This window comes from Varroa destructor, unplaced genomic scaffold, assembly GCF_002443255.2.
Source record: "Varroa destructor unplaced genomic scaffold, Vdes_3.0 BEIS01000007.1, whole genome shotgun sequence".
Taxonomy (NCBI): Eukaryota; Metazoa; Arthropoda; class Arachnida; order Mesostigmata; family Varroidae; genus Varroa; species Varroa destructor.
In genome coordinates, this window is record NW_019211460.1 from 36,933,620 (window position 1) to 36,950,829 (window position 17,210).

General features: G+C 36.9%; 3 protein-coding genes across 8 annotated transcripts; 1 reads left to right on the forward strand and 2 right to left on the reverse strand.

The window, feature by feature from the left end:
• Positions 1 to 131: 131 nt before the first annotated feature.
• Positions 132 to 12,957, forward strand: Pop4 (ribonuclease P/MRP subunit POP4). Of its 5 annotated transcripts, none has more exons than XM_022813993.2 (5): positions 132 to 430; positions 10,932 to 11,091; positions 11,223 to 11,412; positions 12,094 to 12,257; positions 12,484 to 12,957. In XM_022813993.2, the coding sequence occupies exons 1-5, from the start codon at positions 388 to 390 to the stop codon at positions 12,647 to 12,649; spliced, it is 723 nt and encodes a 240-aa protein (XP_022669728.1). In that variant the 5' UTR covers positions 132 to 387; the 3' UTR covers positions 12,650 to 12,957. The 5 variants fall into 5 exon arrangements, with proteins under 5 accessions (XP_022669728.1, XP_086830958.1, XP_086830959.1 ...); XM_086974832.1 differs by lacking the exon at positions 132 to 430 and adding an exon at positions 10,106 to 10,253; XM_086974833.1 differs by lacking the exon at positions 132 to 430 and adding an exon at positions 10,106 to 10,253 and having other exon boundaries at positions 12,094 to 12,223.
• Positions 4,866 to 10,073, reverse strand: LOC111253859 (ATP-binding cassette sub-family F member 1). Its single transcript, XM_022813989.2, has 7 exons — positions 9,933 to 10,073; positions 8,101 to 8,967; positions 7,622 to 7,897; positions 7,029 to 7,267; positions 6,630 to 6,855; positions 6,011 to 6,439; positions 4,866 to 5,653 (listed from the first exon to the last, which is right to left on the reverse strand). The coding sequence occupies exons 1-7, from the start codon at positions 10,036 to 10,038 to the stop codon at positions 5,466 to 5,468; spliced, it is 2,331 nt and encodes a 776-aa protein (XP_022669724.1). The 5' UTR covers positions 10,039 to 10,073; the 3' UTR covers positions 4,866 to 5,465.
• TyrRS (Tyrosyl-tRNA synthetase) lies at positions 12,942 to 17,191 on the reverse strand. Of its 2 annotated transcripts, XM_022813990.2 has the most exons (8): positions 16,809 to 17,186; positions 15,756 to 15,892; positions 15,194 to 15,596; positions 14,780 to 14,992; positions 14,446 to 14,609; positions 13,977 to 14,318; positions 13,659 to 13,751; positions 12,942 to 13,505 (listed from the first exon to the last, which is right to left on the reverse strand). In XM_022813990.2, exons 1-8 carry the CDS (start codon positions 16,882 to 16,884, stop codon positions 13,356 to 13,358), a joined length of 1,578 nt encoding a protein of 525 aa, XP_022669725.1. In that variant the 5' UTR covers positions 16,885 to 17,186; the 3' UTR covers positions 12,942 to 13,355. The 2 variants fall into 2 exon arrangements, 1 of the variants encoding a protein (XP_022669725.1); XR_015317065.1 differs by lacking the exon at positions 12,942 to 13,505 and having other exon boundaries at positions 13,900 to 14,318; positions 16,809 to 17,191.
• Between the last annotated feature and the right edge of the window lie 19 nt (positions 17,192 to 17,210).

Consider the following 17,210-nt stretch of genomic DNA (forward strand, 5'->3'; position numbering starts at 1 on the left):
TATAAGGCTGCAGCGTGCGATACATCTAAACAAATTATATCATTATTTTATATCAGATTATATCATCTGTACATTCTTTCTTTCTACGTACATATATTTTATATGAGTTCGTCGTATGTTAGCACCCCCGCTGTAAAAGCGCCACCGCTTTAGTTGAGGATCGCTGCGCGGGTTCATTCTGCCCGCCATCTGGCGGATAAGCGGTGAAACATCGGCAAATCTTCTTCCGCGTACCGCGAAAACAATTGCATTGGTAGGCCGTCAACAATCAACATTTTGCAACCTATAAAATGTTTTTCCCGTTGTGCATTTTTAAATCCAGCTTGAAGACGCATCACGTATGGCTCTCTGAAAGCGGTGTACTGAATAAAACAACTCAGAGTTGAAATGGAAGAAGTTAATAAGATACATATGGCGGAAAACACGAAAGGTATTGTATTAAATTGAAGCCGGATGTTTTGACCCCGCCTCTATATATAGGCCTGTTGCCATGACGAGTCTCTATTAGAATAAACTCTATAGTTATTAGTGTTATTATTTTCATTTTGCGTTTAGAAACTCATTCTACGAAACTAAATTTTATCCATCCTACCATTCAGTAAGTTCCATTCAGTAAGGACTATCCTACAGTTTCCAATAAGAACACAATATGCAAATCCTTTAAGAACAATTGGATATAAAAAAGAACGAAATTTAAACAGCTGTCATATTCATTATATAAGAACTGAATTATTAATAGCTATAAACGTCCGCGCTTTTGAGAGCCTTTCTATTGTAACAACTATGGAAATTAGTTTAATTAACGGCAAAAAAAGAACGGCGCGATGCTCACAAGTCCGCCAGGAACATACTACTATCGTTTTAACGGCATTTGATGATAACGAATGCATGTGCATTAAAATTCAAAATTATTATTTTATAATAATACGTTACAAATTCTAACGAAGAGTTTACCCAATGATGAACGAAAAGCGCCACTTTTCAAACACATCAAATTTTTGAACTTACTAATAGAGGGATTAGATTTATTGTAACAAGTGTGACTACATTACAAAAAAAATTACATTATCTATTAGGTTCAATAATAAACGTTCCGAGTTTACCGTCAGATGTTGCCGTTAAGCATGGCTTCAGACACCTTGGTCTTTTCGAACGAATCGTATGTCTATGCCCGAGTTGTAATGCAGATCACTTCCATACTTCTAGGTTTATTACGCAAACAGGTTACCACTGCATTTTGAATTTTTTTGAGAATGCAAACCGGTCCAATAATTGTCCTTCAACCTTTTACTGAACCTAAAGCACAAATATCATTGCTCATTTGCAAATCTAGAGATTACCTCTGCTTGTTATTAGTCTTCTCGCAGCTGTTCTGAGGCTACCACGAAGCCTATCGAGTACGATCTGTCAAAAATTTGTTACCGAGCCACTGCTATCCCAGTATGTCCAGATCAAAAATCAGAAGAATAACTATCTATTAATGTAGCATATTTCCTACCTTTCACTTGTTCTGCTAAATTGTTTGCAAACTCACGGTACAGTTTTGGGACTGATCACTAAGATTTGTCCTTTTTCTATCATCGTTATAATTTTATTATATTATAAGGCCTAAGGTTTCGGTTCCTGTTGATCTATGATTATATTTTCTCGCAACCACAGAGGACGACAGTCGGCGCAATATAACACAACGGAATTATTATTATTCGGATTTTTTCGCGCCTTCACACCCTAAATATTGCACACCTGATGTATCTCGACCAAAAATCTAATTCATCTATTCTCTCTCTATTCACTCTGAGTTTTTTTTTACATAGGTTATGTCTTTGTATCAAAGCTTAGCCCGAAGAAGTTATTCATTTAGCAAATCTTTCGCGAAGCCATTTTGTACCTTGAGATTTTCTGCTGCGTCGATAGTCAATATATTATTTATTTATATGTTTGTACTGGTCGTCTTTACATTTAAAACCGACACAATAGCATGCATTTTCTTTATGAGATCATTCTGTTTCTTAGATATGTCAAAGCTTACGTGGAAAAAACCTGTAATTTTTACATCTTGAATAGGTTTACTCGAGTTTTTTCAGGTTACATCTGACTTTGTTTGGGTTTGGATTAATTAGTACTAAATCGATCCTGCTTCACGTGGTTTTTTGTAAAATAATTTAATTATATGTACATATTTTATAATTTCTCAATTAGTTAAAGATAATATTTTACAAAACAAATTACACAGCTTCTGCAAATTATATTTTTGCGTCACCACAGCTTTGAACAAATGCATGTTAAGAGTGGATATATGTTAAATATACCTGACGACGAAAACAATAAAATTGACATATGGAATAAGAGGATCATAGTAATTAGTATCTGAAGTCTTAAGCTCTTCTAAACAAATCGCTCAAGCCGGCATCACGTGAATTTGTCATAGTTTTAATAAAAAATTTCTACACATGATCAGAGTAATTTCATCAGTGAGCTTAATATTAGAGAGATTTGTTTTCAATTTAAAAAAGCTGCAATGAGTTAAGATCGATTAAATTTACACCTCTTTGGCCCTACTCTAAAAAAAGCATTTCATTATTGCATTTCATACCTTCTTATTCACCTTCCCACGCATCCCAAGAGAAGTAAGCTTGACCCTCCTGACAGTTACGCGGCCTTATTGTTTTCCATAGTAGTATCGAAGAGAACATTTTTTACAACCATACTAAATTAAGATTAAGTATGGCAATTATAATCCACATGATTCGTTCACCAAAATAACTAACGATTCATATTATGAAATCCATTATCAAAGTTGCAATATCATAAATGGAATATTTTGTCTGCATAAGAAGTATAAACTTGTTCACCGACGTAACTAAACTACATATCCTATTCCTAGTTTTGCGCGATGGTTACTCACTGTTGCGGCTATATATATATGTATTGTAGATCGGTTCGTTGCTGCTGCTGACAGCTTACAACAGAATAGAAGAAGTGCGCACTTGTAACACTTGTTCACGAAGGGCATTAAACGACATGCTACATGATGCTTGTTGCTACTACTGATCAAACTGTTGTCTCTTCGCAGTAAACTAGTGAAAGTGTACTCATCTAATGTCGCGGAGGTCGTTGACCTTCTGCATTGTCGGGATAAACACTCGATTCCTTCCATTCAGCCGAAAAACTTACATAATGACAACTATGACTTTAGCCGATTTAAATTAGTTTGAACGTGATTACCGATACGTGATAGCTGTGTAACCTCATGGGAATGTCCACTGGACAACCTGATAAGAATACACGTACTAGAGAAGATTTAAAATCAACTCCGTATAGTTTAATCTAACCCCTAGCTACGCACGTTTGAGACTAAAGCGATGCCTCATAAACACTTAGCTTTCAGTAAGAAATTCAGTAAGAAATCGTTGGAGAAGTATATGGTTTCTGCAAACAGCTCTTTGTCATGTAACAAACAATTCAGGAGGCATTTTGTGTAAATCAAATGAGCTTACTATGGTTTTTATTACTTAACATTTCATATTATTTAACAAAGCTATAAATTTCAAAGCTAGTAGCACTTTAGTAACACTATAATAAATATTAATCTATTTTTATACCAAATCTTTGGATAATAAAAAGCTTAGTTTTAACCGATAATTATAGTTTTAAACGATAATTTGTCTAGCCTAAAATATTAGAAGCTACACAAAACTCGTATAGGTCATTAATAGGTTATAATACTTTCACCATAGATAATAGCAAAAGGCCTTAGTATTGTAGATATGACTATAAAGCGTTTCCTAAAAATTTAACGGAGGAATGCTTAGGCTATTATGCGTGATAACTAATGAAATTAAGTGAAAAATTACATCTGTTCAGCACCATAAAGCTGATCCGTAATTATTTTTAACACATAGAGTACTGAACAAAAAAAAAAACACGAGAAAGAAGTATTCATTCAATCGGCTTTTTTTCAACCCGTAAAACGTATGTTCGTCATAGCGTGGTGGACAAGACGTTTACCTCTCAAATTCAAGGGAACTGGAGATTTACGTTCGCGTCCGGGCATATATACATACTCTGCTTCATGGTGGAAGCTAGCTGTTTGAAATGACGCCTAACGGCTGAACTACCGCATGTAAAAAAATAAATTTTCTACTGACGAAGTAGCAGCCAAATGTTTATATGGAAATCTATGTAGGGGACAGTCGTTCTTGATTCTGATCGAAAACTTTCGCCTAGATGAAGAAAAATGCACTACATGTTTCTATACCGAGAATGTATATTTCGGCGTGGAATTTCTCAAAAATCAATTATTGTTTCAATCTACTTTTCAGTATTTTTTTGAAGGAATAGATATTAGTCGGAAACCTATGGCGGCTGGCATGAAATACACTTTAATTGAACATATTTTTCATAATATTCTTTCAAAAATATTCTTTAAACATTTTTTAGAGAAACATTTAAATAAAAAAATCAATTTTCTTTAAACCAATTTTCTACATTAATTAGTAAATCTTAACGAACAGAGTAAGATGTGGTACTATATCTAAAATGGTAACTTTGGCATAAAAAAGCATACAAAAATTTGGAAGGTTTTTTGCTGCTGTGATATTGAAATAAACATTTTTTACAAAAAAAGTCTATGCAGTAGGGGTGTGTCTTGATACCAGTCGAAAATTTTCAATGAGCTGAATCAAAATGCAGGATGTGTTCATTTACCTAGGTCTCATTCTTAAGTCAATATGCCATTTGAAAAGTGACAGGTTAACGTAGTGCTCTGTGTACAGAGATTTTCTTGACGGCAGCGGATATCTAATTACTATTGCAAATGCGTCTGGTTACGAACGATAATTATCAAATGTATTAAAAAACGATACTTATTTCGACAGCATGAACACCATCATCACCTCAACAGAAGTGGCAATTTTATTTTTTTTTTATTACAACGCCCGGATCCGTCCAACATTTCACATAATATCGTTCGGCTATCGCCTTCACCACTTAGAGCTAACCACTCGACCAACACACTTTATATTATGTTTCTTTGTCCGTTGGCGGTTTTTAATCTAACCGTACCTAAAGTACATTGTTAATCTGTGGGTTAACAAATGGACTCGAACATAATACGTTCCGCTATCGTACCGAGCAAGTGGTGTCGCAGCCTTTCAATCATATTCCCTAATAGTTGTAACCTAACCCCACTACACCGTGGGGTAATCACCGACGCTTACGCTGCTACGAATTATTGCTATTGACGAATGTTTTTTATACCAAACTCTATATTCAGTCTAACTTCATTAGTATCGTTTTTGCCAGTAAAATGCTTCTGTACTAATGTATCGTAATCTCAAAAATCTGAATTAATCGGTTCCGGTTTGCCAATCATTGTTAAAGGTTAAATGTTCCTAGCTACCTTTATGTATTCTTTTATATATATATATATATATATATATATATATATATATAGAATAAAGAGCCTACTCAAGGGCCTGTTTGGCAACAATCGATGGATTGTTGATCTGTTCTCCGAGCTGTTCCAGTATATCTTTTCGGTAGTCGTCGAAGTCACCATCAATCTCCTCGATTGTTTTATGCTCGATGACCCACAGTTGACAGTCCGTCTCACGAATCAACCGTTCGTCATGGGATACAATTATTACACCGCCTGCATACATTTATTTGAAAAAAATTCTTACAGTTGTCTTGACCATCATAAAAAACTCATAGGCCAGGTCTTAGAATACAAGTCATCGTTTTCGAACTTGTATTATTAAACCTTTGAAGTACAGTACCTTTTCTGATCTATAAAACGTATGCTACATTAAAATTTTTCCAAATTCTAAATATGTACAATCGAGACACAAAATTCGACTGATCAAACATGTAAAGAAAGGTGGCGCTTTGATATTATTTGTACGTATGTTACAGATAGGCCGCTTAACGCAGAACCTGATAATCATCTCTATGACTTAAAGTAAATTTTGTGTAATCAACCAGGTCAATTGATGGTGTTTGTACTTACCTTCATATTCAGAAATCGCTTCTGCCAAAGCATCGATACTTTCAATATCTAAATTGTTAGTTGGCTCATCAAGAATGAGGACATCAGGAGCCTTTAGACACAACTCTGCCAAGGCAACACGGGCTTTTTGACCCCCTGAGAGGTCGCTGTTTTTGATTGTGTGTGCGTGAGAAACAAGACCAAATGTGCCTAGCTGCTTGCGAGCGTCCTGGTAGTTCAAATTGAACAGTCTTTGCAAGTATTCAACCGGACTCTCAATTGGGTTCAAGTGTTCTCCAGAATGTTGATCGAATTTGCCGATACGTAGTCGGTGGTTTTTGCGGACTTCACCCGTGTTCGGCGAAAGTTCACCGACGAGTAACTTGAGGAAAGTCGATTTACCAACACCATTGGGTCCAACAATAGCCACTCTTGAAGACATGTCGATACCTTAGTAAACACAGACGTGAAACCAAATTGGGTGCGTTTGTTAGTAAGGGTTGCTAAAACACGAGTCTAATACGATTGAGTTTGCTAGCATATACAACTATGGTCAAAACGCCTCGTTACAGAATCACAACTTCTTATTGAAATTTGTATTATTAAAGATATTTGTTAGTAACTTGGTTTTGTGTCCCACCAAAATCGATATTCTTGAATAGAGGGGGTTGTCCAGGATATCCAAAGTTGACATTGTAGAGTCCGAGTACAGGAGGCTGTAGTGGCGGTGGATTGGGGAAGCGAAATTTAACAATATAATCGCGAGGCTTTGCTATCAATGTTGCCGGGATGGCTTCCTCTTCCGCAGCTTTCGCTGCACTTGTACTGCTGCGACCTTTTTGTTGTTTTCTCGTTAACGCTTCCACCTACAACAGTATACGGAATAAGAAGAATGGATAACTCTCCTATTGAGCAAAATACCTAGTCGACATGTTTCTATGCCTGGAAAAGAACTCAGATACATCTCACGACTGTATATAGGGCTGGAATGTTTAACAACTAGAGTTGAAAAAGGATATCGTGTATAGTTTTATCACACCGTTTTCTTTGTTGCTTGTTTGCTGCTCTGTCCGCTTTGCTTAAGAGCCTTCAGTTTCTTTTCTTGCTTTTCATATTCCTTCAGCAACTCTTTTTTCTTTTGCTCATGCATCTTTTTAAATTGCGTGTAGTTTCCTCGATAATAGAAAAGCTTTTGAGTATCCAGGTGAATGATATCCGTGCATACGTTGTCCAGGAAACTCTGATCATGGGATACGATTAGAAGTGTTTTCTTCCAGCCTGTAATTTATTAAGTTTTTAGTTGCATTTTTCAACAATAAGGATTATTGAAGAATAAGGAAACTATATAATTGTTCATGCCAGGAATGAAATGCTTTTGTTAAGGGAGAAAAACAGACTGAAATTTAATAGACATATGGTGTAAATGAAAATCGAAGCTAATAAGCCTGCTCCACGTTCCCATCGATTTTAACCAAAACTGTCAAGAATTATTGAGTTCTTGTTTCGTCCAAAATTATTACAAAATCATAAAGACGTATAGTCTTGTGGCTAAATAATTGTAACCTACCAGAAGTACACGTGTTTTAAACTGGTGCAGGTAAGCGCGAGATTGTTTTCGCTTTCTTATCTTACCCTGTAGGTAATTATCAAGCCAGATGACAGCATTTAAATCCAGGTGGTTCGTGGGTTCATCTAACATAAGCAGCGTTGGTTCCATAAAGAGAGCTCGAGCCAGGGATACTCTCATACGCCAACCTCCAGAAAATTGTTTTGTAGGACGATTTTGCATCTCTTTATCGAAACCCAGACCGGCTAAAATACGACGAGCCCGAGGTTCAGCTGAATCTGCGCCAATCGCCTGCAGATCTTCGTAAACTTCATTCAAACGTTCTTGGTCCTTTACGTTGCCTATATAAAGGGAACTTACAACGTTAACCTTCAATAAAAAAATGTACTATTAATGATCAAAGAGAAAAAAAGTGTGCCTAAATGCGTTCTGCCTTCAGAGCTTTACAATAATAAAGGGTTGCATAGCACGTAGAGTACATAGCTTCAAATTATTCCTTATGCCCATTTTATCATTCTGGATGTTCTTTTAAGAAAATGCATACCAGAAGCAACAGATTTCTCCAGTTTCATTTGCTCTTCTAGCAAGCGAAGTCTTTTCGTATCAGCCTTGATAACCGCTTCTACGGCAGGCGTGTCATCAGCAATTACTTCCTGTTCACAGAGGAGCACATCAATACTCGACGGAATATTCAAGGATCGATTGGCGATATGCTTCAAAAGTGTCGTTTTACCATGTCCATTTGGTCCAACAAGGCCATAACGCCTTCCTTTAGCTATCAACAGAGACGCATTGACAAATAAGTCCTTGCCTCTGGCGGATATGCTGAAGTTTTCCACCTTAATATCCACGGCATGCTTCAACTGAGCCTGCTGTACAGCACTTTTATCGACCTGAGACACGGTGAACTGGGTTGTATCAGTAACACCCTTAGGCGCCGCCATGGCATCAAGAGTTTTTTGATAGTCTTGCTGTTTCTTCCACGCTTTGCGTTCCTTTCTTGACATTTTGGCTAAAGCTGGGTCATCCCCCATCGATTCTAGTTCTTCTTTATCGTCAAAAACATCATCGCCCTCAGCTAGTTCTCCAGGTTCATTTTCGTCGCCATTTATCTCGAAATTTTCTAATTCCTCTTCAATTGATTTATTAGGGGGTCTATTTTTTTCCGCGTTCGCACTCCTCGCTAGACTTTCTACTTCGCTTTCTTTTTTTAGAGACTTTCCGTCTAACTTGTCCTTGTCATCGGAATCATTTTCAGTACCATTTTGACTTTTTTTACTTGCCGATTTGTCAGCTTTTGCTTGCTTTACCTTCTCGGGTGGATAGTGTTTTGTAGCAGAGCAAGATTCCGCTTCAGTCTTTAAGGCCATCAATTCAGCCGCTTTTTTCGACTTTCTGTCTTTCTTCTTGGCTGAAACGAAAACCGAATACATTTCATCAATAACGCTAGAAAAATAGTGCTTGGATTAAAATTACGTAAAAAAATATACCCAAAATTTCAATATGAATTTCAATTGATGAAATTATAGTTAATAAATACAGTGTGTACGATATTGCAATTGCGGTTTATGAGATTTAAACATTGCAGTCAGATATCTAATGGTTTGCGCCAATAATAACTTCATAATCCTGTTCAAATAACATGTGCGAACATCCATTTCATTAAAATAACTGGAAACACTAACTTTCAATTACCCAAAGTGAATTTTCATGGTCATTAAAACCAAAAAGTTCACCCGAACTACCCAGCTATTCCGTAATTGACACAGGTTTGATTAGAGAATTTAGTGCTATGTGAAACAGAACTATGTTAAAACTAAGTTAAAACCCAGTGCAAGGTTATATTAACCTTGAAAACATCGTTTGGTGTACGTGAGGCTCTATAAAGAAATTACTGGAGGGACATGCGATCCTTATTTTCCTTTTTGTGTCAGTCTTTTAGTTCTGTTCAGACACACCTAAATGAATCAGCTGACTGTATGATGTCTTCCCACGACGAATTGTTTGTGCTTGTGCGGTCTACTAAATGCTGTGCAAACCATTTGCTATGATTCATATGAAGCGTATTAAACGAAGCAAGATAACTAATATTTGTCCACTTAGAGGTACATAATATGACCTAACACGAATTGCTGCCAAACCTAACAGGTAACACACATAACATCAATCAATATGACACAGGCGCAACGTACCACGCAATTTTATCCAAAAACAAGATTACGAAATTGACTAACTCGGGAAAAACAAATCCGATTCGTTGCAGCTTGGTAAATCAGGACAGATTCTACTGGCAATTGATACAAACCCTGATCGTGAATTTTTCGCCATACGGTAGCGTTAGTCACATGGCAAATCGGAAATTATAGGTAAACTAACCTTTGTCTTGGGCGTCAATCGTTTTTCCATTTTTTGTGTCAGCAGGAGAATAATCTATGTCGGCGTCGCCATGTCGCGACTTCTTTTTATCAGTCCCCTTCGACATTTTTTAGGCACGCATTCAGTGATTTCAAACGGTACCGACTGACAGTTATAATCAAAGTGTTGTGAGTATGTCAGTTGGCCGGCGCGGTCCGTTCACGTGGAAAAGGCAAGAAGAAATTCGAACACCTTTCCCGTCAATTGCAATGTCTAGTATACAAGTTTACGGTGCTAATGTCATGTCGGCCCATGTGCGCCACATGCTGACTTCATTGGCTAGTAGCTATCGTCGTTTGTATTTCGATTATTTATATCTAATTATAGAGGGTTTAAGGTGGAGCTGGTCGTACGTGTACATGAGTGTTAGTAATGAATTATCATTAACACCTTGCTCAGTGGAAGGCTTCAAGTGAACGTTTCAGCAGTTTGATAATGGATCAGAAAGGTTTACACGGTTTTAACTGTTTCACTTTTCAACTATCAAAATCCCTTTCGATTGTTATGTGCATAGCTGAACAAACCAGTGATTGAAATCCTGCTTACTACTTGCCCACGTACAAACAAGCGTATAGTGTTGTTGTCATTCTAACCGCTAAGAGTTAATTTGTTGCTAACGTAGGCTGGCATGTGAACCTTGATTACTCAAACATTCATTCACAAATGTGTCTCGCAATAGAAAGCTATATGTGAAAAAAAACTTTGCATGCTATTGTCTGTAATGTCACAGTGAAGTAGATGTATGGATGCTGCGATAATCGATGTTTAAAGTTAAACCAAGGTTTGTCATTATGATACTGCATAATAATTTCGGTAACAATTTTGATTGAAATATGATCGTTCTTCTACCTCAAATCGACCTTGCTTTTTTTACAGCTTTTTATACCTGGATCGGTGTTATATTGATAGGCGAATTATATCAGGTTCACCTTTTAGTTGTATCTTTCTTTTCATTTGCAGCGAGTAGCTCATCAACTTCTCAACATGCTGAACAGTATTATAAAACGGCGCATGAGGTTGGATTAAATCCAGGGGATGCCGGCGGACCCCAAGCGCATTTTTTCGAAAGATTCCTTAAAGCTAATTCTGATGTTAAAGACGAAACGATTCAAACAGTCAGGTACATATAGCACACATTTTAAGATTCGGCTTATATTGATACTCGATTTGTGCTCTTTAGGCATATTTCGACGAAAACGCGCAGAATGCTTTACATCGATACTCTTATTAAGGTCGATTAACACGTTGCAGACAAGGTTACCTTTTTACATCACGGCTCCGTGCAAGCCAGAAAAAGAAAACTGGCAAGAGCAAAAGGCATGTCCATAATCTTCTGACAGCTCGAGATCGGAAAACCTTGGGAATATTCGAGATAGAAACGGGTGACGTCACATATGACACCTTCCTTAAGGTTCATGATTTGTGGAAAGGCTATTTCAGGGTGAGCTGTTACCGCACTGCTATCCCAATAATTTTAATCTTGTTTGGCTAGCCTTCCAACTATTGACATGTGAATTGGTTATCGCGTTAAATCAGAGACACTGGTCGCGTTTGAAAACGTTGGTTTACAAGAGTAATAGTCCCCAGCTTTCTAGTAAATGATTTACTTAGTCTATATCTAAGCCTACCTCACGTAAGTTTGAAGTCTTAACCTTTTTACGTATAGTGCTCGGGTTACGATTCATTTAAGCAATAATCTATTCCTTTTTGAATACCGCCTCTTCACTGTTTAATCTTGTACTTGATTTTAGTAATATGATTTTTTTTACCTTTTTTTGACGACATATACAACTGTTTATTTTTTTATACTAGAAGAATATATTTACTCAATCAATAATAATAATAATAATAATATCCATTTATTTTAATATAATATTATAGCCTGTTAACAGCTGAGCTGTATAACGAGCAAACCACGAGCTATATAACCGTGATACGATAAGGTGAAATATTAGTATTATTATTTATATACCGTAATCTGTACATAACCTTCTCGCTTAGCCACTACTCTGTTCTGTGTGTGTTTCTATGCAAAGTCAAAAAATGATTATTCATTGAGACGAGGCCGTAGGTATTTGTGCAAGTATTTACACACGTCTTTGTGCGACGCCGATATTTTCAGGAAGCAGTGGGTACAGAACGAACACAGTCTGCCGTTGAAGCATTACAGAGGTCCCTAATGAAAGCCGACTATACGGGCTGTCATTTTGTGGTGGCCGCGTCCAAATGCGCGTCTCTTGTAGGAACTACAGGTCTTGTCGTGCAAGAAACGAAAAATTGCTTTAGGTAACATATTTTATTTTTTAAAGAATATACCGAACTGTCTAGCTAAACTAAAAAATGTATCATAATGCTTAGTAACAGTACCAGTATTCTTTAACAAATATTCAGGTCATATAAATAGAATAGAAAAGGTTTTTTCGGTTTCAGCTAAATTTTCATGTGGGAGAGTAGTATGACTTGGAAACACAAGGCATTCTTACCTAACGTGCTTATATTTTCTGCTATTTAGGATCATCACGAAGACTGACCGCATTCTATGTATACCTAAAAAAGGTTCGCTTTTTGCATTCACCCTCGACGATAAGTTGTTTAAAATTTACGGCTCGCACTTCCGAAAACATGGGTTTGAGCGCGGAAAAACCAAGTTCAAAGTTACTGAAAATATTGACCTTTAGTTTAAATTTTAAATAGCTCAATCCTCACCATTCGTCCATAAGCTAAGAGCAGAGCAAAAATTTAATGCTAATTAAGGAAGATTGTGGCGAAGCGTGTCATGAGCTCCTTTAGTTAGGCTGAATAAATAATTGTAGGAATTAGCTATAGTTCGTAAATATTTCATTATGTGCATTATATAGATAGTAATCAGTGTATTTATTCGTAAGAAAAGATGTTCAATGTATTCACTCTATATCATGTAACTAGCCCCCAGGTCTTTGACAGAATCAAGCGAAATAAAGAGCAGCCATATATACTAACAACCGAACTACGGCATCATGTTTCTGGGTTTTCGGATTTGCTATTTGACTTATTATTTTATTATGTATGATTTTTTCCAATTAAGGCTAAGACCATTTTTTCCAATGCAGACATGTGACATCGATGTGACTTTTAGTTTATTAAATATAAGTGAATGACAGCACCATTTCAGATCTGTTGCATGTGCCATTTTGGGACATTCATATAAATAAAGTATACGAATCCATTTTCCATCCAAAGTCAACAGGTACGCAGTTCATGAATATGTTGAAAGGGTGAAAAAACAACCAGAAGTGTCTTAGGGCCCGTAATAGTTTCTTATTTAGAGCTACCCATTTACTAGTCAACAGCGGCTAAACTAAAAAATATAGTGCTCTGTGCATTGCGCCCCGGAATAAGCAAGCTTCACCGAATGGGTGCATCCTTCAGCGTTTGCGCGGTTACATTTTCACCGTTGACAAGGAAGGCGTTACCACTATATTCTGCAACAAGGTTTTGCGAGACTTTCATATCAACGGATAACTTTTCCCAATGCTTCTTTTTAGGGTTCAGCACCTTCAATAAAAAGTAACAAATAACAGATTAGTCAGACTGCATTATAACAAGTAGAAGAAAACAAGATTTTGCTAGATACTATTATAAATACTAGATCTTTAACACAGACAATATAATTAGGCATAGAATGATTTAAGATAATTTCATTGTTACCTCAGGAATTCCTGTAGGAGGAGGAACTTCATAACCCTCAACAACAACACGATCTCCAGCCTTTGAATTAGCCGGTGGACGAAGCACTTCCACCTAAAATAGAACAATGACGTTGATGACCAAGATTTGGTATTTCTAGACATCTTTCTAAATATAAATCTAAATTGGTAAATTAAGTAAATTTATTGTAAAACTAGTAGTATATTAAATATTTTGATTATTGTAAATAAGAACAACTCGCCTGGCAGATTCTTATTTTTGCTAAGCTAATAACGATATGGTCCAAGAGTTGAGTCATCACGGCCATAATAAACGAACCTTCTCAAGTGTACTTGCACATAAAACCATTCCTTTGCTTTCGACTCCACGCATCTTTGCTGGTTTCAGGTTGCACAATACGACTACTAGTGAATTAAGTAAGGTTTTCCGATCAACTTTTCCTCGAAGGCCAGAAACCACAGTACGTGGCTCAGATTCGCCGACAGCAATCTTTTCAATGAATAGACTATCAGCATCGGGGTGATTGTCGATCTCTAGGATACGTCCAACGCGCATGTCCAGCAGTGCCGGAGTGTTTTCTTCGATCGCCAGCGCGTTCTTCGTTGGTAAGGGGTAAGCGTCATTTGAGATCTTTTGCAGCTCTGGACTGGTTTCAAAAATCTATGAATAAGAAGACAAATGAAACAAAATAGTATAATTTAAATCTATTCAACGAGTAATATTACGTAATTTTAACATCTGTAGGGTTTGTTATGTGGCTAATTGAAAGAATTATTTATAGACTTACTTTACGAATCGGATCAAGGAGTCTGTTAATCTGTTCTTCAACTAATGTCTTGAGGTCACCGGGGTGAAGTTTTAAAGCAATGAAGTCGTTTTCTAGCGCTTCGTAGCTTTCATAACAAACATCTCCGCCGTTCTCAGGCGCACGGCGTATCGTCATAATTTTTCCTAAATGAAAAAGAAACATACATACGATTTATCTTGGAGATCTGTCATTTATATGGATTAATATTAGCAAATTCCCTCTATTTGAATCTACTGGATCTATCTGGAAAAAGCACGACAAATAAAAAATTAAAAAAGCTGTATTGGTATCCAGAAAAACACATTGTGCATACCGCAGTGTATAGGGAAGAGTACATGCTTGACAAAAGCCAGAACGCCATTTTCATCAAGGCTTCCTGGTTCACAAAACGCTTTTTTGAGTTTCTTTTTTACACTTGTTGCAGAATCTAGAAGATCGATTTTAGAGTCCTCTTCCGAAGATGACATCTTGCCACCAGCCAATCCTGGTACCATTGAATTCATCAAGTGACTCCGCTTAGCGTAACCTAGAAAAACAGAATAAGTCTAGAGACATTTAGTGCATCATTGTCGTTCTTATCTACTTACAAATGAGCAATTTGGTTCTCTCACGTGTGGGCCATAATGATTAAGCACATCTGTGCCAAATATGTAGAAGTACGGTTTTATGAATTAAAGAAGCTCTATGTCACGTAACCATCGCGGAATCGCTTGCTAAGCATACTCACCAAGGGACGGGAGGTATTTCTCCGAGAATGTGAAAATTTTGCGCTGGTCCACTCCACCGAATTGTGCATCGACTTTTAAGTACTCTTCATCGAGGCACTGCAAAAGTGGATACAGCATCGCTGATAATAAGGGATGATCCACTTGCTTGACGACCTCAGCACCTGCCTTTTTAGCGTCGTGTTCTGTTACCATAGAAACAAGGCGATAGACATCGAGCGTAAAGTCTGGTTTGAGTTGGTACGTTGAACCGCGGACGAACTTCAACTTTTCAAGTGGCACTCCAATGGAGGTCAGCATAGCCTTAATTACTGCCTCGTAATATTTTACACGGTGTTCAAGCAGATCCCAAGGCGCTTTCATATTGTCCAAGTAGGCATGTAAATCGGCAAATAAAATTGTCACCTGAGAGTCACAATTTAAGCACAATATGTTAAGACGAGGCGTTTTTCTTTAAATTCAATTTAATACTGCAGCCAATTCCGAATTTTGCATACTAAACGTGTGAACGTAACATGTACGTATTCGTTTCAATAATTTTTAAGGATGTTACTGGTTACGTACCTCGCAACCGGCGTTTAAAAAATCGGCTATCTTGGACATGGGAACGAAATAAGCTACATGGGGTTTGCCCGTTGTTGCCGTACCCCAGTAAATTCTCAAATCGCGTTGCTTCAGAATATCCTTGATGCGTTGCTCACCTCAAAAAAAATAGAAGAAAATGTATTATTTATTTCGTCGAGTTAACATATACTAGTACGTTCAAGTTAAAGTGCTTCAAAGTTCTTATCATATTAATTCGAACTGTTATCATCTTATTAAATAGTCCGATAAGTTTTTTCTTTAAAGATATAGAAAAAGCATATTTACCATTGTTTGGGAGCTATTGTAATACAATAATAAAAGAGTTATGCTTAATGATAACTGACAAAACGTGCAGGGTGGAAAAAAGTGCACTTTGAAATACTTCAATTAAAATATAAATATCATAAACTAGTATATTGTATTTGAAAAATCTCATTTTACTGCTAGGTACACTTAATTCAGTTGTTCTTTTTCTTTTCACTATGAGAATATAATGTGGCGCGAAGATCAGTTCAACTGGACTTCTCATACGACAGGCAAATCTCAAGCCTTTCATTCCTGGCGAGAGAAGATCGACCCTCGCAATTAATTTATTATATAAGTTATGCATCTTGTCAACGTGGAAAATATAACATATAAACAAAATCTACTCAAAATATTTCACTACGCTGTATGTCTTTATACATATGACATTAATTTTTGTTCACACTGTTTCGGCATCCGCGTAACGTCTCAAAGCTAGTTAAGTAGATACATAAATGCGACTCATGTGAAAACAAAAATTAGTTTTGTTAGAGAATAAAAAACATACTGCCTTAATGCATAAATATGTCAATAGTATCACTAAGATTTTCCTGCAATCGACTCTAGAAACCTACAAACATAGTTCAAATTGGTACTATTATGAATGCCAGGCGTAGAGCTATAACGGCATTGAAGATAACTTTGCAATTGCCCAGTGATTATTGTGTCACACGTGAGAACCTATCATCATCATATCACTCACTATTAATATTTATACCAATATCTTACCAAGGACTTCTTGTAGGTTTCTCGTTATAAGGTCGTACTTTTCATCCACCGACATCGAGACCCTCATCGTTTCCATTTTTCTCAAAGCACTATCACTCCTGCAGCGATGTTTTGGTTAAATCTGTACCAGATGGTTTCTTAGAGCACCAGAGGCGTCACACCGGTTGCCTTACAGCAGAAGTTGAGCGTGGAGCAATCAGCCCTCGAAGAATTTTATCACGTGAAAATCAGCCGGCAATGTGTTACATGACGTCATTCCAAAGCGATTTCAATGATCGAGGGGCAAATGATTTCACGTAGCTTGTGACGCTCCCTTCTACCTGTAGAGCTCTAGAACTGATCGTGTTGCAACTCAACTTACGCAAAAATACTAGTTAGAAAAAGGAGCCAACGTTCGAATCG